This window comes from Xenopus laevis, chromosome 3L, assembly GCF_017654675.1.
Source record: "Xenopus laevis strain J_2021 chromosome 3L, Xenopus_laevis_v10.1, whole genome shotgun sequence".
NCBI classification, from domain to species: domain Eukaryota; kingdom Metazoa; phylum Chordata; class Amphibia; order Anura; family Pipidae; genus Xenopus; species Xenopus laevis.
Window position 1 is genome coordinate 100,461,390 of NC_054375.1, and position 20,462 is coordinate 100,481,851.

The 20,462-nt window shown below is 39.9% G+C and overlaps 1 protein-coding gene across 3 annotated transcripts; it reads left to right on the forward strand.

The window, feature by feature from the left end:
* The first annotated feature begins 859 nt into the window (after nucleotides 1-859).
* Nucleotides 860-20,462, forward strand: LOC108711332 (mucin-3A). Of its 3 annotated transcripts, XM_041586717.1 has the most exons (14): nucleotides 860-977; nucleotides 4,608-5,469; nucleotides 5,500-8,450; nucleotides 9,731-9,795; nucleotides 10,971-11,128; nucleotides 12,761-12,888; nucleotides 13,244-13,302; nucleotides 14,989-15,125; nucleotides 15,247-15,371; nucleotides 15,459-15,514; nucleotides 16,413-16,567; nucleotides 16,800-16,909; nucleotides 17,683-17,805; nucleotides 19,436-20,462. In XM_041586717.1, the coding sequence occupies exons 1-14, from the start codon at nucleotides 924-926 to the stop codon at nucleotides 19,439-19,441; spliced, it is 4,989 nt and encodes a 1,662-aa protein (XP_041442651.1). In that variant the 5' UTR covers nucleotides 860-923; the 3' UTR covers nucleotides 19,442-20,462. The 3 variants fall into 3 exon arrangements, with proteins under 3 accessions (XP_041442651.1, XP_041442650.1, XP_041442652.1); XM_041586716.1 differs by having other exon boundaries at nucleotides 4,608-8,450; XM_041586718.1 differs by lacking the exon at nucleotides 860-977 and adding an exon at nucleotides 1,018-1,220 and having other exon boundaries at nucleotides 4,608-8,450.

Genomic DNA, 20,462 nt, shown 5'->3' on the forward strand with positions numbered 1-20,462 from the left:
TTTTGGCGTTCAGCCGCAGGGGAGCGCAGGAATAGACGCATGTCATTATTTCAAATGGGGCTGTACTCACTCAGGCGCGTGTAGGCGCCGAACGCAGGAAAAATGCAGCATGTTGCGTCTCAACCTGCGTTCGGCGCCTACATGCGCCTGAGTGAGTACAGCCCCATTTGAAATAATGACATGCGTCTATTCCTGCGCTCCCCTGCGGCTGAACGCCAAAAAACGGAACGCAGGGGAGCGCAGGTCAGAACGCCAGTGAGTAAGAGCCCTTACAAAGATTAATATGTGCCACAGCTGTGTTCAGCGATTCAGGATGGCCCATGAATACAAGCATCAAAGAATAGGTTTAACACATCCATGGGGAGGAGTTAATAAAAAACAGGGGAATGCATATTAAACTGTGGATAAGAGCCCTTATTGGTTACAACCAAATCCTCTTTAGGTAGGTAAAAGATGAGTAATAAAAAGCAGCAATAACAAAACATTTGTAGCCTTACAAAGCATTTGTTTTTAGGTTCAGCGACTCTTCATTTGAAAACTGTCAAGAGGCATAAGAAGGCAAATAATTAAAAAAAACTATAAAAAAATGAATAATGAGGACTTCCTTACATTGTAGCTTAAATGTACATTGGTGTAAACTGATGTTAAACATTTTAACCCATATGTGCCATGTGCATAATGAATTTTCAATGCCTCATATCTTACAGGGACCCTGTTTAAAATTGGCCTCAGGAGACATATAATACCTTATGACTGTCCCTTCTAGCCATAGATCAGTTACTAAAGCCAGAGTTATGAACGTAGAATCCACCTAATTATTGACATTGGCCTGAACTGTTCCCACCTGATTCTTATTCATTTGACTTCCTGCCCAGAGGAGATAATTAGCCCTGAATCAAGTCTGCTCATTTTAATGGCTGTCAATGGGGTACCGGGAGCTGCTGGCCTGGGTAGTAATCAATGCTTGTGGTTTAAGGGTGAGTTATTGTCTTATGTGAATAATCCAGTGAGAATATTCCCATGGAATGGAGACTCACACACTTATGTTGGGGACTGATTAGTGTTAGTTGGTCAGTCGCCTCTCAAGCCTTCTGCCAGGACCTGATTGCCAAGATTTAGTAAACCTGTGGTGCTCACAAACTACATTTCCCAGCATGTTCTAAAGGAAATGCTGACTGTTTTGTTTCTAAAACGGAGACTGATTTAAACTAATGCTTCAGGTATTTATTGTGGTTACATTTTTGTGGTATCCTGTGCTAGTTTGAGGAAGGTGATCGATTTTGCATGCATTTCTTGAACAGTTGTTGGGTATATTGTTGTTCAGGCTAGAATTTTAAATGTGCACTGGGTGCTGCTTGTATGAGACAAAAGTATATACAATAAATGGTTAGTGGGATATAGTCAAACTAGTGTCATGTCTTTCTGCAATGTAGTGAAGCCATGTAAGCTAAACTGTGCTCATTGATGAATGCCAAATAATGGGCTCTGTGTGATGTTGAGCTCTCTGTTCCTACCCTGTACTTTCATTTATTGTCTCCAAAGGAATTTTCCATTATTTTTATGGAGTAACTGATTCAAGTCAATGGAAAAAGGCAAGATGGCACGTTCAGGCAGCAGTGTATGCGACCGTTTTTTGGTTTTTTTTTAAAGTTTGACAAATAAGTTCCTTAAAGTGCATAGTGCTCCACTCATTGTAGCTGCTAATTTGTTGTGTATACAAACTTGCTGTGGGATGCAGTTCTCTTTAGAGTGGTGATATGAGATTTCAGGCATATATTTTCGAAAATGTCAGTATTTAAGGAATCATTGCTCCCAACAAAATATCAGAATGTTTGTTTCTTTATGTCAGGCAATAATTTATGAATTAAGTATGACCCAGGTATGGGAGTGTTATTTAATACCATATACTGGTTTACAGAATTAATTTGCTATGTACCATGCTTTTACTTATTTTAGCATTTTTGCTGAACAGGATCAATCATTGCTTGCCAACTGGATTAATATGTAACTTTGAAATGTAAAACCTACAGGGCATTGTGTAATTTGATAATTAATGCCCTGCTGGTATTTCACCGGTCTAACATGTACTAGCTGGTAAATTTTAATTCTGCATTAACCCATTCTGCCCTAAGGGCTCTTTTTACCTTCGCTCCCCTGCGTTCCGGTTTCATGCATTCAGCCACAGGGGAGCGCAGGAGTAGATGCATTGAATTCTTTACAATGGGACTGTACTTGCACAGACGCATGTAAGTGCTGAATGCAGGAAAAATGCAACATGCTTTGTCCCAACCTGCGCTTGGTGCTTACATGCGTATGTGTGAGTACAGCCGTCTTGAAAAGAATTCAGTGCATCTACGCCTGCGCTCTCCTGTGGCCGAACGTTTGAAACCGGAGTGCAGGTAAAAACGCTTGTCTTGCACACCCAATCCCCTATAGTCTCCCCACTAACTCAAGTGGCTCTGCCCCATGATTGCTTATGTTACTGCCCCACTTATGTCTAGGCCAAAGGAAGAAGTTTCTATTGGCTACTTTGAGACATTTTCCTAAACATTTGTTATGCAGAGGAGTGGTCTTGTATTCTTTCTAGTGCTTACAGTGGCAACTATTTAGCTTGCAATCAAACACTCATACTAATATCTAAATAGGGAGTGGTGTAGAATTGTGCATTACTAATGACTTCTGATGATGGGTTTTTTTTGATAACGCAAACTGATGTGTGTTAAACAGAATTTGCGAGAAGACAATATGCAAGTGGAACAAATTTTCCTTTGCACATGGTTAAGATATGCTTTGCAAACACATGGTGATACAGCTGCCAAAAATGTTTATTTTTTCTGTGCATGCCCAGTTCAGCTGTAAGAAATCCCTGGGAAAGGAAAGAAGGTGACTAAAACGCTACACTGGGCTGTAAAGGTTTCAGCAAAGAGGAAGCAGACAGGAAACTGACATAGGTTACTGACTGACCATCCCAGTGGACCACCCCAGTTAGCTTTTTCTTTACTCTTTTAGGGCTCTTGCATTTTGCACACATTTGAGATGCAGGATTAAGCACACCTAAACACATCGGTTAATTGTTTCCATTATATTCTGCCTTCTGGCAGTTGCATTTTATTGCATTCATCGTTCACTGCAATTATAGATGCTGCATCTTCTTTTGCAGGAACACTCAAAAGTAAATGGAAGATAGTTGCATTTGAATCTCACAATGCCGTTGGTTGTGGTTAAAACCAAAAACAAAACCCATAAGCGTAACATATGTAATGTTGTTGATGCTGCCCCTAATAATGGCAAGATACTGGCTTTACGCTGACTTTATTTGGTCTCTGAGGCAGAAAGTAAATGTCACCTTTTGAAACGTTAATAAGTATTCATGTTTCATATTGCTCCCTTGCATAAAGAAAAATACATTTAGCCTGTCTAAATCCCTTGCTGTACTGTGTACTTAATACACTCCTCATTGTGTGCGAGTGCTACGTCCTACTGTGTACATTTAAAATCATGACCCCCCCCCCCCAAAAAAAACCTTAGCTCAGAAATGAAGGGGGTAGTTCACCTTTAACTTATAATGATGTAGACTTAATTTTTGTGTGTTTTTTAAAGTGAACCATTCTATTAAAAGCAGCCAGGAAGCTTTCAAACCCAAGCTGAAAACTACCTAAAACTAAAGGCTGAATGGCAGATAGACCCTATATTGGGCTACAATACATATATGAAACTGCCAATACTTAGTTTATGTTTGTCTTTGTCAAATTGCTATTAACAGAGATGCAGACTGTTTCTAGGGCTGCCAGCCAGGGCCAGGGTGGCTATTATAAATTTACCGGCAATGAACTTACTGGTAAATTTGTCTTGTCCTCTGCCCCTGGCCTGCCTCCAATCCGCCCTGACTCGCTTCTTATCCCCTCTCCCAACTCTCCTCTAGCCTGCCCTACTCACTGTTTCTTCTTGTAATTTGTTCACTATGTCTTGCCTCTCCACCATTTATGTCACAACTCCACCCAAGTCATGGATCCTCCCACTCATGGACCCGCCCCCACCCTGGCCGAAAAGAACACAGCCAAAAGGTGGCAACCCTAACGCTTCGGATGGATAATATTTTTAACTTTTTGTTTTGCACCCTTGAAGCGCAGGTTTGAACACACCTAAACACATCAGTTAACTGATTCCGTTCTATTTTCCCTGTTGTACTCATGGATGTTTAGAATCTAACAGGCTGCATTTTTTGAGCTTGATATGTGTTCATAAGACATAGGGTTGCAATTGGAACTAATTGTATTTAGAAAAACACTAAGCTATGTTACAAAAAACATAAAAGTAATATAAACATCTTGATGTGCTCCAAAAAGAGGCAGAAAAAATACCTGTGTGTAAGAACCGTCATAGTCAGTTCTTTCTCATTTTAGGGAGTTGGGGGTGGTTAACCTATCATTGTTATGACTGCTCCACAGCAAAATACCACTTCAGAGAGGAAATTTAGGCTGTATCATTTTATCTGTACTCAATGTGACCAATACCTACTCACTCACAGATAGGCATGAAGGACTGTAACACATGGAATTAACAAGAATTTTCTTAAAGTAAGCTTAACCATTTTTTTTTTCTTGCAGATTGCTGACAAATTAAATGCAATGCTGGATTCTTGTTGGAAATGTGTTAAGCAGCAAGCCAATAGATGGACCGTGTCTGGTGACCGTAGCCGGACCTGTTATCTTTTCAGGAGCCTGTGGTGGCAGTGCCAATTTCTCCTTGTTTTCTTTCTTATTGTCTCTTCATGGGCCTACAAAACAAGAACTCCTAAATCATCTCTTTGTTATAAAATGGGTAATGGAAGGGCCCTTCTGCAGATGCCTGCTAAATTATTATTGGCTGATGAGGCACAATTCTATAAAAACGCCTTAAGTAAACCAGCACTAAATGGGAAACTCCGCTCTATATGGACTTTATTTATGAACCATAAATGTAAATCTCCTAAAATATCTGTCAATAACCAGTTTCCCTCAGCAAGTTACACATTTCCTCTAGCAAACCTGATTCAGTATAGGGGAAAGAGACGTTTCATGCGACAGATAGACAGTGCAAATTCCACTCCTGCTCCACAAAAGGATTCACAATCTGCTATAAATGCTATGGTAGACAAGATTATTGGTCGAAAGGAAAGTTCAGTCCCTCTGACTGGAGGTCAGAAAATAGTTGCTAGCGATACTGACTTTGTGCTTGGGGCATCAGAGTGGCAGTTGGGCTCTTTAGAGAACATCAACTGGTTACAGAAGGAATCTTATGTGTTTAGTGATGCACTTTTCAATGACCTTTCGACTGATGAGGAGAAGCCATTTGCAACAGGCACTACAGGAAATCAACCTTTGCCTTTAGAAAATGAAGTAAGAGATACAACCACCTTATCTAGTTTGAGAATGCAAAGTGTTTTGCATAGTGATGCTACAAGTGTGACTGTTGCCGTGACTGAGAAAGATGCAGAGACTGTTGCTGTGACTGAGAAAGATGCAGAGACTGTTGCTGTGACTGGGAAAGATGCAGAGACTGTTGCTGTGACTGGGAAAGATGCAGAGACTGTTGCTGTGACGGGGAAAGATGCAGAGACTGTTGCTGTGACGGGGAAAGATGCAGAGACTGTTGCTGTGACGCCGAAAGATGCAGAGACTGTTGCTGTGACGGGGAAAGATGCAGAGACTGTTGCTGTGACGCCGAAAGATGCAGAGTCTGTTGCTGTGACGCCGAAAGATGCAGAGACTGTTGCTGTGACGCCGAAAGATGCAGAGACTGTTGCTGTGACGCCGAAAGATGCAGAGACTGTTGCTGTGAAGCCGAAAGATGCAGAGACTGTTGCTGTGACGCCGAAAGATGCAGAGACTGTTGCTGTGACGCCGAAAGATGCAGAGACTGTTGCTGTGACGCCAAAAGATGCAGAGACTGTTGCTGTGACGCCGAAAGATGCTGAGACTGTCGCTGTGACGGCGAAAGATGCTGAGACTGTCGCTGTGATGGAGAAAGATGCTGAGACTGTCGCTGTGATGGAGAAAGATGCTGAGACTGTCGCTGTGATGGAGAAAGATGCAGAGACTGTCGCTGTGACGGAGAAAGATGCAGAGACTGTCGCTGTGACGGAGAAAGATGCAGAGACTGTTGCTGTGACGGAGAAAGATGCAGAGACTGTTGCTCTGACGGCGAAAGATGCAGAGACTGTTGCTGTGCCAGAGAAAGATGCAAAGACTGTATCCCAACACTCAAGTCAAGATTACAAAATCAGTCAAACAAGGTTACCCATTACAACAGATATTACTATGCTTTCAACACCAAAAAGCCTTTTGTTAGCAATTTCTGGACATACGATCAACAGTACAGAGACACTACTGCATAAGGAAGAGACTTCAGAATCTGCTAATGTAGATACGTTGACTTTGGCAGCAGGTGATAACATACCAGACATTTTCTTTGATATGCCAGACAACATGTTTGTTACACCATCAAACAGACCTGTGAGTACCTCTCCCCTTGCTGGAGTTTTGGCAAGCACACGTAGTTTGGGTAAAACCAATAAGATAATAGCAACTCACACTGACCTAATGCGTGTAATCCAACAAACTTTGAACTCTGCTAATAATAGCATTTTGCCACCAATTGTAGCCACTTCCTCTAAGGTTTTTGGGCAGAAGTATATTATCACCTCTTTACCTTACCTGGGAACAAGTAATGATTCAAGGTTTTCTCTCAAAGTTAAAGATACTTCAAGACTGGGAACATCACCTACTTCTTCTGCTGCAGTCTATTCCTCTATTCCTACTATTTCCTACTCAGGTTTAATAACCAAGCAACCTCTCTTGTTAAATATGTCTCCCCGCTCTTCATATAAACCAGATAGGCAAACCTCTGTTACAGAAGAGGTTAAACCAAGAACTACATTTGCAAAGTATATTTCTACACTTGCTCCACATGTTAAAACCGGGAAGCATTCAGATCTGACCACAGGTTCTGTGACTCCTGATTATACATCGTATCTTGGTAGCAGCAGCAAGGGTTTGGATAGTACACCCAAGCTTTTAAAATCTCAGGCCTGGTCTACACTTAAAGAATCACCCTTAAAGAGAACCTCATCGAATATAATGACCTCTGCTACCTTGAGTTTTTCTGGTCATGCTAGTGATTTCCACACTCCCACTTTAAGCCCTTCCCCATGGCCCAGTGTAACAGTGAGCAGCATGAAATTTGCATCTTCTACTTCATCTAAGTTGTACAATGCAGGAACTAAGGAAACCAAACAATTTTCCACACAAATGTCTTCTATATCTGATCATTTAACTCGATTGCATAACACCATTTCAGTGGCCAGTACCCAAATAACAGGCCAAACAAAGGTCTACCCAGGGACACTCCTGGGCCATAGTACTTTCTCATACTCAATGAGCCACAAAGTCAGCTCACTCCTTCCAGATTCAAATACTGCTGTCTCTTTTATTGCCAAAACATTGAAGCCTGACACTGATTCCAACAATCTTACCAATACTATGACAGGGATCACTAGTACAGATCCTACTGTGTCACTTGGTGGTGAATCGGTGACTGGAGATATGTCTTTCACAGCTACAAAAAATAAAGAATCTTTCAATTTCACTAGTTCACTTGCAACAACAGAAAGCTCTACAATGTTCACCCAGATGTTTCCCATCTCTCAGAACAGCACAACAACGGAAAAACCTACAAAGCAAAAGTGGACCTCTCACACATCACACTCCACTCAGGATAGTGCAAGAACAGAAACTTCTGCACATGTGGACTGGAAAGCTCAAACAACACCGGATTCCTTCACAACACCCAGTTATACATTTTCTGTTACAGGTTCCTTCTTTGACTTTGCACCTGACAATGACGTCACCGACATAACACCTAATGAATGGCAGTCTGTAAGTTCTGCAGAGGGCACACAGTTTGGAACTGTACACATAGGCTTCCGTGATGTTAAACATCACAGGCAACCAACCACCCCCACCCCTCTTACCCTCACCAAGTCCTCAACTACCAGTGACAAATTTTCTGCCATGCCTTTAACATCTATTCCACTCACTGAAAAAAACACTCCTGTTCTCAAAACAATCTCAACAGTGCAGAGAAGCCCTACCACCCTTCCCTCTAAAGAGAAACCTCGGCAAATTCAGGACACAACTGGCTGTGACTTCCATGGCCCCCAAACAGCTAAGCCTACTATTAAAACGGAAACTTTGCATCCTACCAGGTTCTCGCATATAACCACCTCTGGGAGTAGTCTCACTTTTGCAAAGAGAGCAGAACCAGTGTCAGAATCTGAATTGGGGACAACTGCCCCTTCTACAGTTCCACGGTCTCTTAACTTTCGATTAACTTCCATTTTATACTCTAACCAACTAGCGAATGTGACTAGCGATGAATATAAAAGTCTGGAAAGAGAAGTAAAGCTGGTGGTGAGTATTATGTTTTTATTTCCTGTATTTTCTGTAACTCCTATACTTTATAGATCAAGAGGATACATCTAATCCAAATTTAAGACAAGGCAATGCCCCGCTAAACTTTCTTTGAAAATACAGTTTAGGTCTGGCCCCAAATGTAATGGTATTAAATCTTAGTAATTTATTTTCAAATATTCATTGGTGAGTTTAAGGGGAGGAGTCTCCTATACACATACACGGGATTGGTTTAATATCCCTACTATTCAACTATACCTTGCCCAGGGTGTTGTAAACCCTGAATGCTGGACTGTACAAGTAACGTTAACTGTTGCTATGGGGTATTGGACTTGATAAACTAGACTCTGCATCTCGTATTCTTAAATGGTACCTTTTAAGTTTCTGTCTGGATTCTGCTCTGAAACTTTGTCCCCCCTATCCTATGAGTTGGATTGTGTTATGCAAGACAGTTGCTGAAATATTTCCTCTATAAAACAGAGGAGGTAAAATTTATGAAGACAAAAGACCCTAAATTCTATCCATAATTATAAATAATAGGGATGGCACCTATGTTTTTTAATGTATAAAACCCAAAGAGTGTTTGAATTACCCAGGTCTTTTGATTGCAAAAAAAAAATTGGTGAGAGATTTGCAATATATTAACAAGTCGTCAAAATAAGGGAACCTGTGCAAAAACAGTAGTTACTAGACGGGGATCCCCAAGCTTTAGAACCCGTGAGCAACATTCAGAAGTAAAAGTAGTTGGGGAGCAACACTAGCATGAAGAATGTTCCTGGGGTGCCAAATAAGGTCTGTGATTGTCTATTTAGTAGCCCCTATGTGGACTGTCAAACTACATTGAGACTCTGTTTGGCAATACAACTGGTTTTTATGCAAATAAAACTTGCCTTCAAGCCAGCAATTCAAAAATAAGCTCCTGCTTTGAGGCCACTGGGAGCAACTTCCAAGGGGTTGGAGAGCAACCCAAATGTATAAATGCTGTAGTATATATGCTGAACTTAGTGCATCAGCCTAAAATTATAGAATCTCTATAACCGTAATAATTCAGGCCTTCAATGTTGTAAACTGGTGGTCACCATCTTAGATTTTGTTAGGAGTGCCAGTGATAATCACATGCTGATCATCAAGCAGAAAATAAACGTTATTTCTCCTTTAATGCTGTCTTTGTTAACTCATTTCTCTAACCATGTTCAGCTTTTCCTGCTGGAAGCAGATCATCACTGCTGATTGATACATCATGAGACATGCAAATAACACAGGCAATTCCTATTTTTCAGATGAACAAAATATTCACTTCGGCATTCCCAAAAGAATATATTGAATTTCTTATTGCAAGGTTTTTGTAAGTATTCTTTTAATGAACCAGTTTTGATGCTTCTGCTGAATATTTTTGGTAAATGTTATTTATTCTGTGGTGCTTTACAGTCAATCTAATGCCCTTATCATATTCATACACCATGGTCAACTTTATTAGCAATAACCTTTTTCCATAAGGCCAGATGAGAACCTTGCCTCTGTTGATAGTGGCCGGTTACTTCTGATTCTCCGAAGGCAAAAAGCTACACTTGATAACTGTACAACTGTGCAACCCCTATATAGCCCCCCCCTTAACAATTCCATTGCCAAAGAGGTAATTGCTATGCAAGTAAGGGGGCAGCTGCTGCCTGAAACACTGCTGTTTGTCATTTTTCTGCTTTTCAGTGTTGGCCCAAGGCAGGGGGCACACCCGGAGGCCATATTTTCAGTTGGAGCAGACTCATTTATTCACTGCCTTATATTAAAGTTCATATGCTTGAAAGTTTTTCTAAAGCACATTTCTTGGGGTAGCATATGTACTCCCAGAAACATTTTTGACAGGTGGGTAATGTGCCTCCTACCACAAGAATATTACTTACAGAGCTGATAGAACTTTTTCAAATACAAAATGCAGTTCTACCCTCTTCTGCAAGGGAAATTTCCACTACATTGGGAATAGGGGAACCGGGTTGCAGAGAAAAACTTTCAAGTGATGCTCCCAGCAAAAAGGACCTGGATAGAACACTTAGCAGTGTGGAATACAAATGTATTATATGTCCTGGGCCCACTGGTACCTTAAAGCAGTCCTGTTGGGGACAAGAGTTTATGTATAATGTCTGGAAAGCACTGCAGAACCATGTTGGTCCTATAAAAAAAAATATTATAGTTAAGGCAGTGCAAGCAAAGCTTTTTAACATGGTAGTACTAGCAGCGGCTAAGCATTCACATCGTAAAGTACCATCTGTTAGTGCTATAACAGTTTAGTGGTGAACACAGGAACAGTGGGGACCCCATACTTCTGTATGGCTACCCCCCCTGATATAACCATACTAACACAATCTAAGCAAACCTTGCCACCCCTCATCTTTGACACCTGACTGGGGTCCTGCCTGCATCTTGTAGTTGCCCTCCATGCCTCTGTGATTTAGAGAGATACTGTAGGAGTTAATTAGTAGAACCTCCTTACAATAACTAACAATGCTGGACTCCTTTGTGCTCTAGGAATGGATCTGTCCAGGTTGAAGCATATGTTTTGTTTGATTACCAGTCTCCTGCTCCAAGTAGCTCTGATATCGTAAGAGCAGTTGTCACAGATGTTTTGGACAGACCGAGCAATTTTTTCAGATGGAATATTGAGCTCCCCACTGTGGAATCACATGGTATGTTTTATTCTGCTTGCTAGTTTTGCACCCTATATAAAGGTACACACTCTCTTACATTTATACGGTTCGTTACCTCAGAGACTTTTAATATACTTATTTAGTAGCAGAAGGCTATTAAATAGTGCATACAGTTAAGTATTCAGATAAGTGGCCCAATATCCACACACTCATTATCCAGATCCATCCCAAATACAGATCATCCATCTGCCATTGCATCCATCTTCCATAGAGTCCATTTTAAGCAAACCGTTCTTATATTTTTAATTTCCTTTCTTTTCCATATTAATAAAACAGTACCTGTAGACAACGGGAAATAATTGGGACAGCTCTCCAGTGACAAAAAAAGGAACAATTTATTTTTCCCATCAGCCATGTAAGGGTTAACAGCCATGCTCAGTCATTCACTTTTCATAACATTTTGCCAAGCTGTTGTTCTCCGGACAAGTAAACTTTTTTCACGCTTCTTACACATTAGGTTCCCTGTGTCAACTCCTTGGGTCCCTCTCCGTTCCACCGCCCTCGATGGGATCTTTCTATCCCCACCTGCTCTCAACAACCTGACGCTCCTCGTTGGGGCCCCCCTTGTTATCCTGGACATGAATTTGCAGGGTGGCCACAGCCTGTGCCCACAGAATGGAGTTCATTTACTAACACTTCATCCCTAACTGGTGAAGTATACACTGGAAGGCTGCTTCCTTCTGACTCCTAGTTGGGGTCCTTGCTGCCCTACCTAGTGCACCCTATAACATATACTCTCTTATCGCTAGCAAAGCTGGTCACCTGTCCTTCCAGGGCTGGGCTTCCCTCCTCTTAGTGTTCTTCACAGGACCGCCTACAAACTGACACCTCTAGTGGCCGGTGGAAAAATTACACTAACTATACAATTAACAGGACCTTACTGCCCTCTTGTGGCCAAACCCCTACAGTACAATTTACTTTAAAATTATAATTTTAAACCTTCAAGACCCCACATGCATTCATAACAGACATTTCACATTTGCATTCTTATACACTACACTTTTCCACCTTACACAATCTTAACCCACCTTACATACCTTGTATGTAACTAAGCTGCATGAATCCATACAGCGTTGGACTCAGGTGTACAGGCCTACTGGTGCTGTAGCATCAGGGCCCACATCGCCCCCGCCGCAAAAACCCTCCGCCCCCTACACCCACCAGTACCTCTTTTCTCTTTAAGATTGGGGCAGGGGGAGCAGCGATCGGGTTTAGGGAGTGCACAATTTAATGTGCCCATGGGGAGTGGGTGTGGGACCCAGGAGGGGGCCCACTGGGTTTCTTTCCTGTTTCCAGATGGCCCAGTCCAACCCTGAATCCATGTTCATGGCAAAACAATCCTATTGGTTTATTTTTACAATTTTTAGTGCCCTTTAGGTGTGGTGATCCTTATCTGAAAACCCCCAGCCCCCAAGAATTCCGCATAATAGATTTCTTCTCCCTTACTTGTACTAAAATTGAATCTTAAAAAAAAACAAAAAAAAACTTGTACGGTTATTATGAATGACTGACTAGTGTATTTAGGGCAACCTCCTGAATCTGCTGCAAGTATCCTCTGTTTGGTTGATATTCTAGAAATAATAAACTTAAAATGTTTCCTTCCTTCCTTAGGATACACAATTAACAACTTGGAGCCAGAGAGTTTTCCAGTGTCTTTTCTGGCTCTACGTCTTGGATATATTGCCAGGTCCCAGACAATTGTAGACAGCAAGCAATTTCTAGAAAACCTAAGGCAGGAGGTAGGTGAGGGAGTCTGCCTTTGCTCGAGCTTATCCACTATGTAATAGTTTTATTCTTGCATCTGTTCTTCCTCTTCTAAGAATGTTCTAACAAGTTTATTAAAAGACAGATAAGGTTAATATGCCAATGTACATTCCAGGGTGCTTGTCCTACAGCATTCCTTTCCTCGCTGCCTTTTTTAAAACTCTCATGCCAGGATACCTCCTCTGTTAGATTTTTCACTACTTTCAGAGAAATAGTGAAAGGTATGTATGGTTGCACAATTACATTTGAATCATAATCACACACACATTTTTATATTATATATGTATAATATTTGATGTTATCCTCTAATAAACTCATTCTTCTATTCAGATCATCAAGTGTGTTGGTGCAACTTTCCCTGTTGGAAATTTTTCAATTTCTTATGTTCGGTAAGCAATTTTAGCCTTTGTACTAAACCTTAATATAGAGGCATTTGGGTGCCAAACTTGCTCACTACCTGGTTACTGTATTTTCGTCAAATACAAAGTAAACATTGGTTATAATGTTGACACAAGTCGTCTTTCCATTTCCCATTACTGCTGGATGTAGCTAGCAGTACTTCATTTCAACCAATACAAGAAAGGTTTCTTGCACCTTGTGTACAGCTCACACATTTTGAGAGCTTACAATCACATGAATCCCTTAAAGGAGAAGGAAAGCTACGGAGGCATTTTATTGCCAATGGATTAGCTGCAATAGTGCAAGCTAGAATGCTATATTTATTCTGTAGAATGTTTTACCATTCTGAAAAGCCTGAAAATCCGGCGCTTTCAGGTTTTTGGGCAAAAACTTTTAGCAATTCAGGGAACCCCCCCCAAAAAAAACCTAATGATTTGGGTTTTTGGTCAATTTCATAGTTTATCTGTGATCTGATTATATTGAGTTTTTTTAAAATTAAGATTAAAAAAAAAAAAAAAAAAAGATATAATTGGTCATGGGAGTTTGGCCATGTTTTGTTAATAAAATTAGATAATTTGGCATTTTAGTAAAAAAAAAAAAAAAGTCATAATACATTGAATAGTGGTTAAATCCTTTAATTTGTAAGGTAGGAAGGGGTTAATGCTCCGTCGTCACCATGGAAACCACTTTTTCCTCCAAGGGATGGGAATCCACACCGCTGATTATAAAAAAAACGTGGAATATTTATTGGAACACTTTGGTATCATCCAATCAACTTTTGTACAATCCAGAGCACATTCACTATCAGTAACTCTTTCTTGCAAAGCAATAACTTCTCCAATAGTGAACCCCTCACACAGTCACAGGATCATCCCATTCCAGGGTCACTCACCTCCTGGTCCTAGCAGCCCTACTTATGCGCTACATCCCCCTGCCCTACTCCGGGTATGAATTCCCTTTTCACCTTCTGGTCCTACCAGTCCAGCATATGTCAAAGCCCCTCTGGCCTACTCCAGATAGGAATTTCTTTGCCCCTCCTTCAGGATGTCTGTGTCTCCTAACACTGCTGCTCTCACTGGCAAAGCCTTGGCTCCTAAGCCACTATCTCCTTGTTGGGGTCTTGTCTACCCATTCTAGTTATCATCTAACTATCTGAAATACCTAGTACTTGCACTTGTAGCCCTAACACTATCTATTTCCAACTGTGTTCACCAACCAACAACCCATGGGTGTGGTTCCCCTTTAAATACCTTTCCCAATTCATAACCCTAACATTTACTTTGCATGTGCTGCTCTTACTTCTGTACATGTGCCTTTCCCCTGCTCACCTCCTAAAACCTCCTTAATTCACTTGTTTGACACCAGTGCCATCTTGTGGTAATTTTTTCTCCAATGTTCACAATGCCTTGCGTGCATCTTTGCAGGTCCATTAATCCGCTGCCTTTTTTTTATTTCAAGGGTCAAAAACAGCAGTGCAGAAAATAGCATGCTTAGTCAAAACCTGCAGTTATGTTTACATATAATGCCATTTGCTCTTTTTAAAATGTTTTGAAAAATTACTTGAAATTACAGCCAAACTCTACAGCTCTTTTCTTATTAAATAAGAGTAAGTAAAATAGTGTTTTTTTTAATTAAATAAGTAAGAGAGTACAGTGGCATGATTTATATTTTAATAGAGACTTGCGTGGTGACCTTGAAGTGAGAGGAAACCTGTACCTAAACAGCAAAACCAACACAGATGTACAATCTTTACTGCAAACACTTGTGACCCTTGGAAATAAATCTGTGGATCTCAGCTCCATGACTGTAGATGGTAAGTACACCTATACTCCCAATGTGATAACTGAATGGACTTGGTCATTTAGTAAATTAGTATTTTTGAAATATTCTAAGTTGTATATTTAAATTATATTTCAATAAAATACTTTTTAAAGGTTACCACATGGTACTTCGCGTTTTCCCTCTAAGTTTCCAGATCACAAACAGGCAGTTTGTGATCAACATGTTAGACTTGTCATCTTCCGAATTCCAGGATCTCAGCGAAGAGCTCTCTGCTGTGGTGAGTTTGGGGTAAACACGTTTTTTTTTTTTTTGTTTTTTTTTTACGTTGATGCTGGTTGATTTATAATCTGTATATTCTTTTTAGGTTTTGTCTGCACTGAGTTACACTAATCCACTTCAAGTGATCATCCGTGAAATAATGTGAGTTTTTCATTATCTGTAAAATCTTTTCTAAAAATGCCAGGAGCTAAAGCTATTGGCTAAGTGGAGTGTCGGCAGCAACATGTTGAAGCACTATGGCTATTAATACAAATGAACAATGCCATATCTAAAATACAATTTCAGTACATTTTATATTCAATAATTTGACAGTTTTAATAACCACTTAGAGATCCACGTCTCACCAGTTGCAGCCAATGTCCAATTGTTCTTTGATAGAGACACATCCATCCTAGAGAAGTTCCCTACTAAGATATATGAAACTGCATATCTTAACTGTTTCCCTGGGCTTTAGAAATTACTATTCATTCTTTACCTGCATGTTTATAAAATGAATCCGAATCGTACGAATCAACGTACAATCAGAAATCTTTTAACCTGTCCGACCGATCTCCGCTGGACGAAAAATGTCGGGACTCTCCACACATGGTCCGAAAATCGTACGGATCCTCAATTCGTACGATCAGATCTTTGCGCTATGGCCAGCTTTAGTGTCTTGAATGTCCATTTCTGCTTTATATTCACTTAAATGGCAAATGTGCGACAGCACTTGTTCTGGTACATATAGGAGTGAAAATGTTCTAATGTTTTCTGCTTGTTAAAGTGGCAGTACGAGTATTGTCTCGTGTTTCCTATTATGTTTCCTTTTGGAGTGAGAGGCTACAGTGGCAGTATAAGGTGGTAATATGGCAGTGGAGACTATGCCTCCTGAGCCATCAGCCTTGAGAGTAAGAGATAGCTGAGCCAGTGGATACATGACTTGATTGACACACCATTAATGATCCTTGCAATAAGAAAAATCAAATACCATTAATTAGGCTGATGTTAAAAGTACGCTTGAACTGAAACCAATGCGTTTTTTTTTTTGTTTTTTTTTTAGGAGAGGCTCTCTGCTCTTTAAAGGTGAAGTGGTTTATCAGCTGCCGGCCCCTGGAAGTAGGGAAGTTCTTCGTGCTTTTCTCTCATCTCTCAGTTCTGATGGGATTTTGGGATCCTCTTCCTTCAAGGTGGATGCTAACTCTGTGCAAATTGGAGGTTGGTTTATGCCAGTTGTATTCTTCTAATGCATTACTCTTCTACTTGTTCGTGCATTTCCACTTCATATTTTTTTTCTGCTATGTTCAATTTTATTTTTGCTTTAGTAGTTGTGTTTTTTTTTTTAATAATTTCTTCGCCATCTTCCCTCCCTTTAATTTTCTGCTGTGAATAGCAATCCATATGAGAATTGTTTTAATTTTTTCTCCTTATTTCGTTTGTCTAATTACAGATTCCAGCCCTGGCCCTCACTTTGAATACCCAAGTTTTCCAGGTTTTGGAGTGGCTATAATAGTAATGTGTGGTCTCTGCATCTTGATATTTCCCATCTTGGCCATTGTGGTATGTATTTATCTTCTTCTTCTCCTACTTATTTTAATAGATTTTTCTTTTGCTTGAAGCTAATTTTCCTCCAAAAATGGTGTTATTAAAGGACAAGTAACACCAATCTTACTTATTTACTTATTCCCCCCCCCCCCAAATAGCTATAATAGGTAAGACTTGCTTCCCCTTGGCTTTTTTCAACTCTTCAGCATGAATTTGACATGCAAAGTGCCCCATAGGAGAAAGGTGAAAAGGCAATGACAGCTTGAATCCCTCTGTGCGCTGAACCATGTCCTACCTAGGGTTGCCACCTTTTCTGGAAAAAAATACCGGCCTTCCTATATTTCTATATCTTTTCCATATTAATAACATTGGGATCAACCATCATTTTTACCGGCCGGGCCAGTAAAATACCAGCCAGGTGGCAACCCTATTCATACCATAACCTAAAGCACCTAAGCTTTTTTTCAGTGTCTGCAGTTTAAATTTATGTTTCTATTCCTTCGGACAGCTTTGGGGGTAATGATGTGAGCATATATTTAACAGAACCCTAACATCAAAAGTATTTTAAAGTAATGAACATGTAATGTATTGTTGCTCTGCACTGGTACAACTGGTATGTTTGCACTGCCTTTTGAATAGGGGCAAGTACTAAGTGAATGTCACCCTAAAAGGCACAGTTCTGCACCCTTTCGAGTGCCAACATTTATCTACATTTATAATAATGAACACTAATCTCTCTAGAAAAATACTATTTGTGCTAATTTGTGCATCTGATCTGTACACTATAGTGTTTTAAGACCAAAATGCTTGGGCACAGAAAAATGGCCACCATTCAAAGACGTCCAGATCTTGATAGGCAGAGTCGACATTTTGAAATGGATAACCAAGCATTTCGAGCATCTATAGAACAGGTATATTTTTTTCTTGTATAACTGAAATTTAGATCCATCAAATGCTTTTTTCCTGTATAGCAAGATATATGTGTGTGGTTTGCCAGTTTTACAAATTATACAATGACTTAACAGGATTGAAAAAGCAATTTATCCTTTTATATAGTGTTGACAAGTTACAGCTTTGTCACAGTGGAGCTTACAATCTGAGGTACATGTCATATTCAAAATTTTAGAATCAACTTGAACAGGAGCCAATTAAACCAAATAATCTGATTTACACCAGACCAATGTTACCCATTTATTCAAAAAAAAGGGTCAAATACCCAATACATTTTTGGGGTGGATTTGCCACACAAAGTTGTTTATGGTGCCTTTAGGCAATCTTGGGTCAAAATGTTTGCTTGGAAGGCATTACAACAATCTGATTTAATTGTGCTTAAATACAATTTGATCTGGACATCGATGGATTTCTAGCTCCTAGTCACACATCACATGACCACAAATGATCCCACCCATCTGTCCATGGGACAACCCGATTTCTTTTCACTAGTGCATTTTCTTATAAGATGAAAATATGGGTAGTTGAAATTCTCAAAAGCAACTGCTAGAAAAAATAAGAAACGCAATCTTGTTGCAAAAGCACTTAAGCTTGATAGTAACACATTTCAAACAATCTATTGTAAATTCATCAGTGTCTGCATTTTGGGCATATGTTCTCTATTTAAGTGGCCAAGTGGGCCTTTATTGCCCTTTTCCTTCTCCTAAAGGTCCTAAGACTACACCACAATCTGATGCTGGTTCCACCATAGAAGTTGGTCAGAGAGCTGGGGTTTTAGTGCCAAAAAAAGGCTCTGGGGGAAGTTTTCTCTACATCTACAAGAACCTCTAGAGTGGAAAATGTTTACAAATGGTGAATCTTGTTTAGGTTAAGTACATTTAGGAAAAGACTATGCTTATGAGCAGTGGTATCATATTTGCATTCAAACATTCTTGGCTTAAGATCAATCCAAAATATTCCTTTTATACTTTGGAAGATAAACTATGGAGGAGATCAGAGCATTTATAATTCTGAGAGGGGGTGGGGGTGTGTGTGGGGGTTACTAAAAGCCTATAATATTAGAATCAGGGGCTACTTTTGGGGTTGAAACCCTGTCCCAATTGGCTGAAGCCAGCATATCATAACTGTTACTTGTCTCCATCCCTTTCATGGCAACTTTGGAAATTCTTATTGGTGACTTACTGCTGTGGGTAACTAGTCAAATTGGTAGTTAATAAACGTTAACCACATCTTGGGTCTCATACACCATTAATATCTGTATGTAATTTGTATGATGATCTATACACCATTCTATTGCATAGTGGTGCAGTTTTGGAAGTACTTATTTAGTACTGATACTTACTTAGTATTACTTAGTAATGATACTTTCTGTAATTTGTCTCCTGTTGACATTCCACATCAGCATTCATTAAGATTTCCACCTGTGTCATTATCCAGGTTAGTTATATAGACTAGTGAGAAAGGCTTTGTTAAAATGTAAAGCATAGGTTGGAAGTCCTGGAGAGGTGCAATTAACCCATTAGTAAAGTCTTCCATGCGAGGAGACCAGGAAACGGTTTGGTAACAATTTGCTTTTATTTTTTCTTCCAGCCTTAACTTGGACTGACTAAGGGTACTTGAGCAAATCATGGACTCCAAGGACTTTCAGGAGTGAACCGGAGCTTTGTTCTCTGCTATGCATGTGTTGCCTACAAGTTTTGGATGTAGATTATCACTTCATGTGCCACGTGGAATTGCCGATTGGCTGCCTGTCAGAGTAGCACGAAGCAAAACCTGGAATTTCCATTGTAATTGTAGCACTTTCTGTTGGTGGATCCAACTTATTTCTGTTGCTGGGCACCAGAAGAATAAAATTTGTTAAATCTTCACTAGAAACCCTCTTGTGTCATAAATTATAATCAAATCTAAATCCATTCATGGAACATATCTCCTCAGATATAGGCCCATGGGAAATAAAACCAGACATCTATTACATTAAGCTTGCTTGATGGCCCCGTTTTAGCCTTTGGAGCAGAATCTTTTAAAATGTAATATAGCAACCTTCTAATGTTTGACAACATCCTTTTTTATATAAATAGGCTTCACTTCACGGTAAAATTAAATATTCCTAGTTTTTTTTGTCGTTAATCAGTCTGTTGCATCTAAATGTGGGTTTTGAAGGTTCAGAATATGTTTGTTTGCTAATATCTGGAACATGGAAACCTTTAACACTACACAAAGTGGGGGTTACATTGTTGAAATCACGATTTGGGGCATGGTATGCTGGCAATCGTTCATTCAGAGCAGGGACAGAATTGTGGAAGTTCTGTAAAAAGAAATTTCAAGCTAACTAGCAGGTTTTAGAGCACTCTGTGCTGCCTGATTTCCTGTTTACTCTAGCATGCAGTCCTGCTAAAATCAAAATTCTTCTGGGTGATTCTTTGGTCATTAATCCTCATTTGCAAATGAAGGTACTTTCTGTAAATCCAGATCTGATGTGTGTCAATGTATTGTCTTATTTTTAACGTCTGTTCTGCACAGGGTTCGTATGGATTTAAAATAACCTTCCTATATGTTCACAGTAGATTTTGCTCATATTCTATTTTTCTGAGAACTGACCAGAGGAAAAAAAAATAAA

Coding starts and splice junctions, on each gene's coding strand:
- LOC108711332 (XM_041586716.1), top strand. CDS start 924: ATGGGGTACCGGGAGCTGCTGGCCTGGGTAGTAATCAATGCTTGTGGT. Junction 9,796..10,970: donor TTTCTTATTGCAAGGTTTTT/GTAAGTATTCTT, acceptor TTTGTGCTCTAG/GAATGGATCTGTCCAGGTTG. Junction 13,303..14,988: donor TTTTCAATTTCTTATGTTCG/GTAAGCAATTTT, acceptor ATATTTTAATAG/AGACTTGCGTGGTGACCTTG.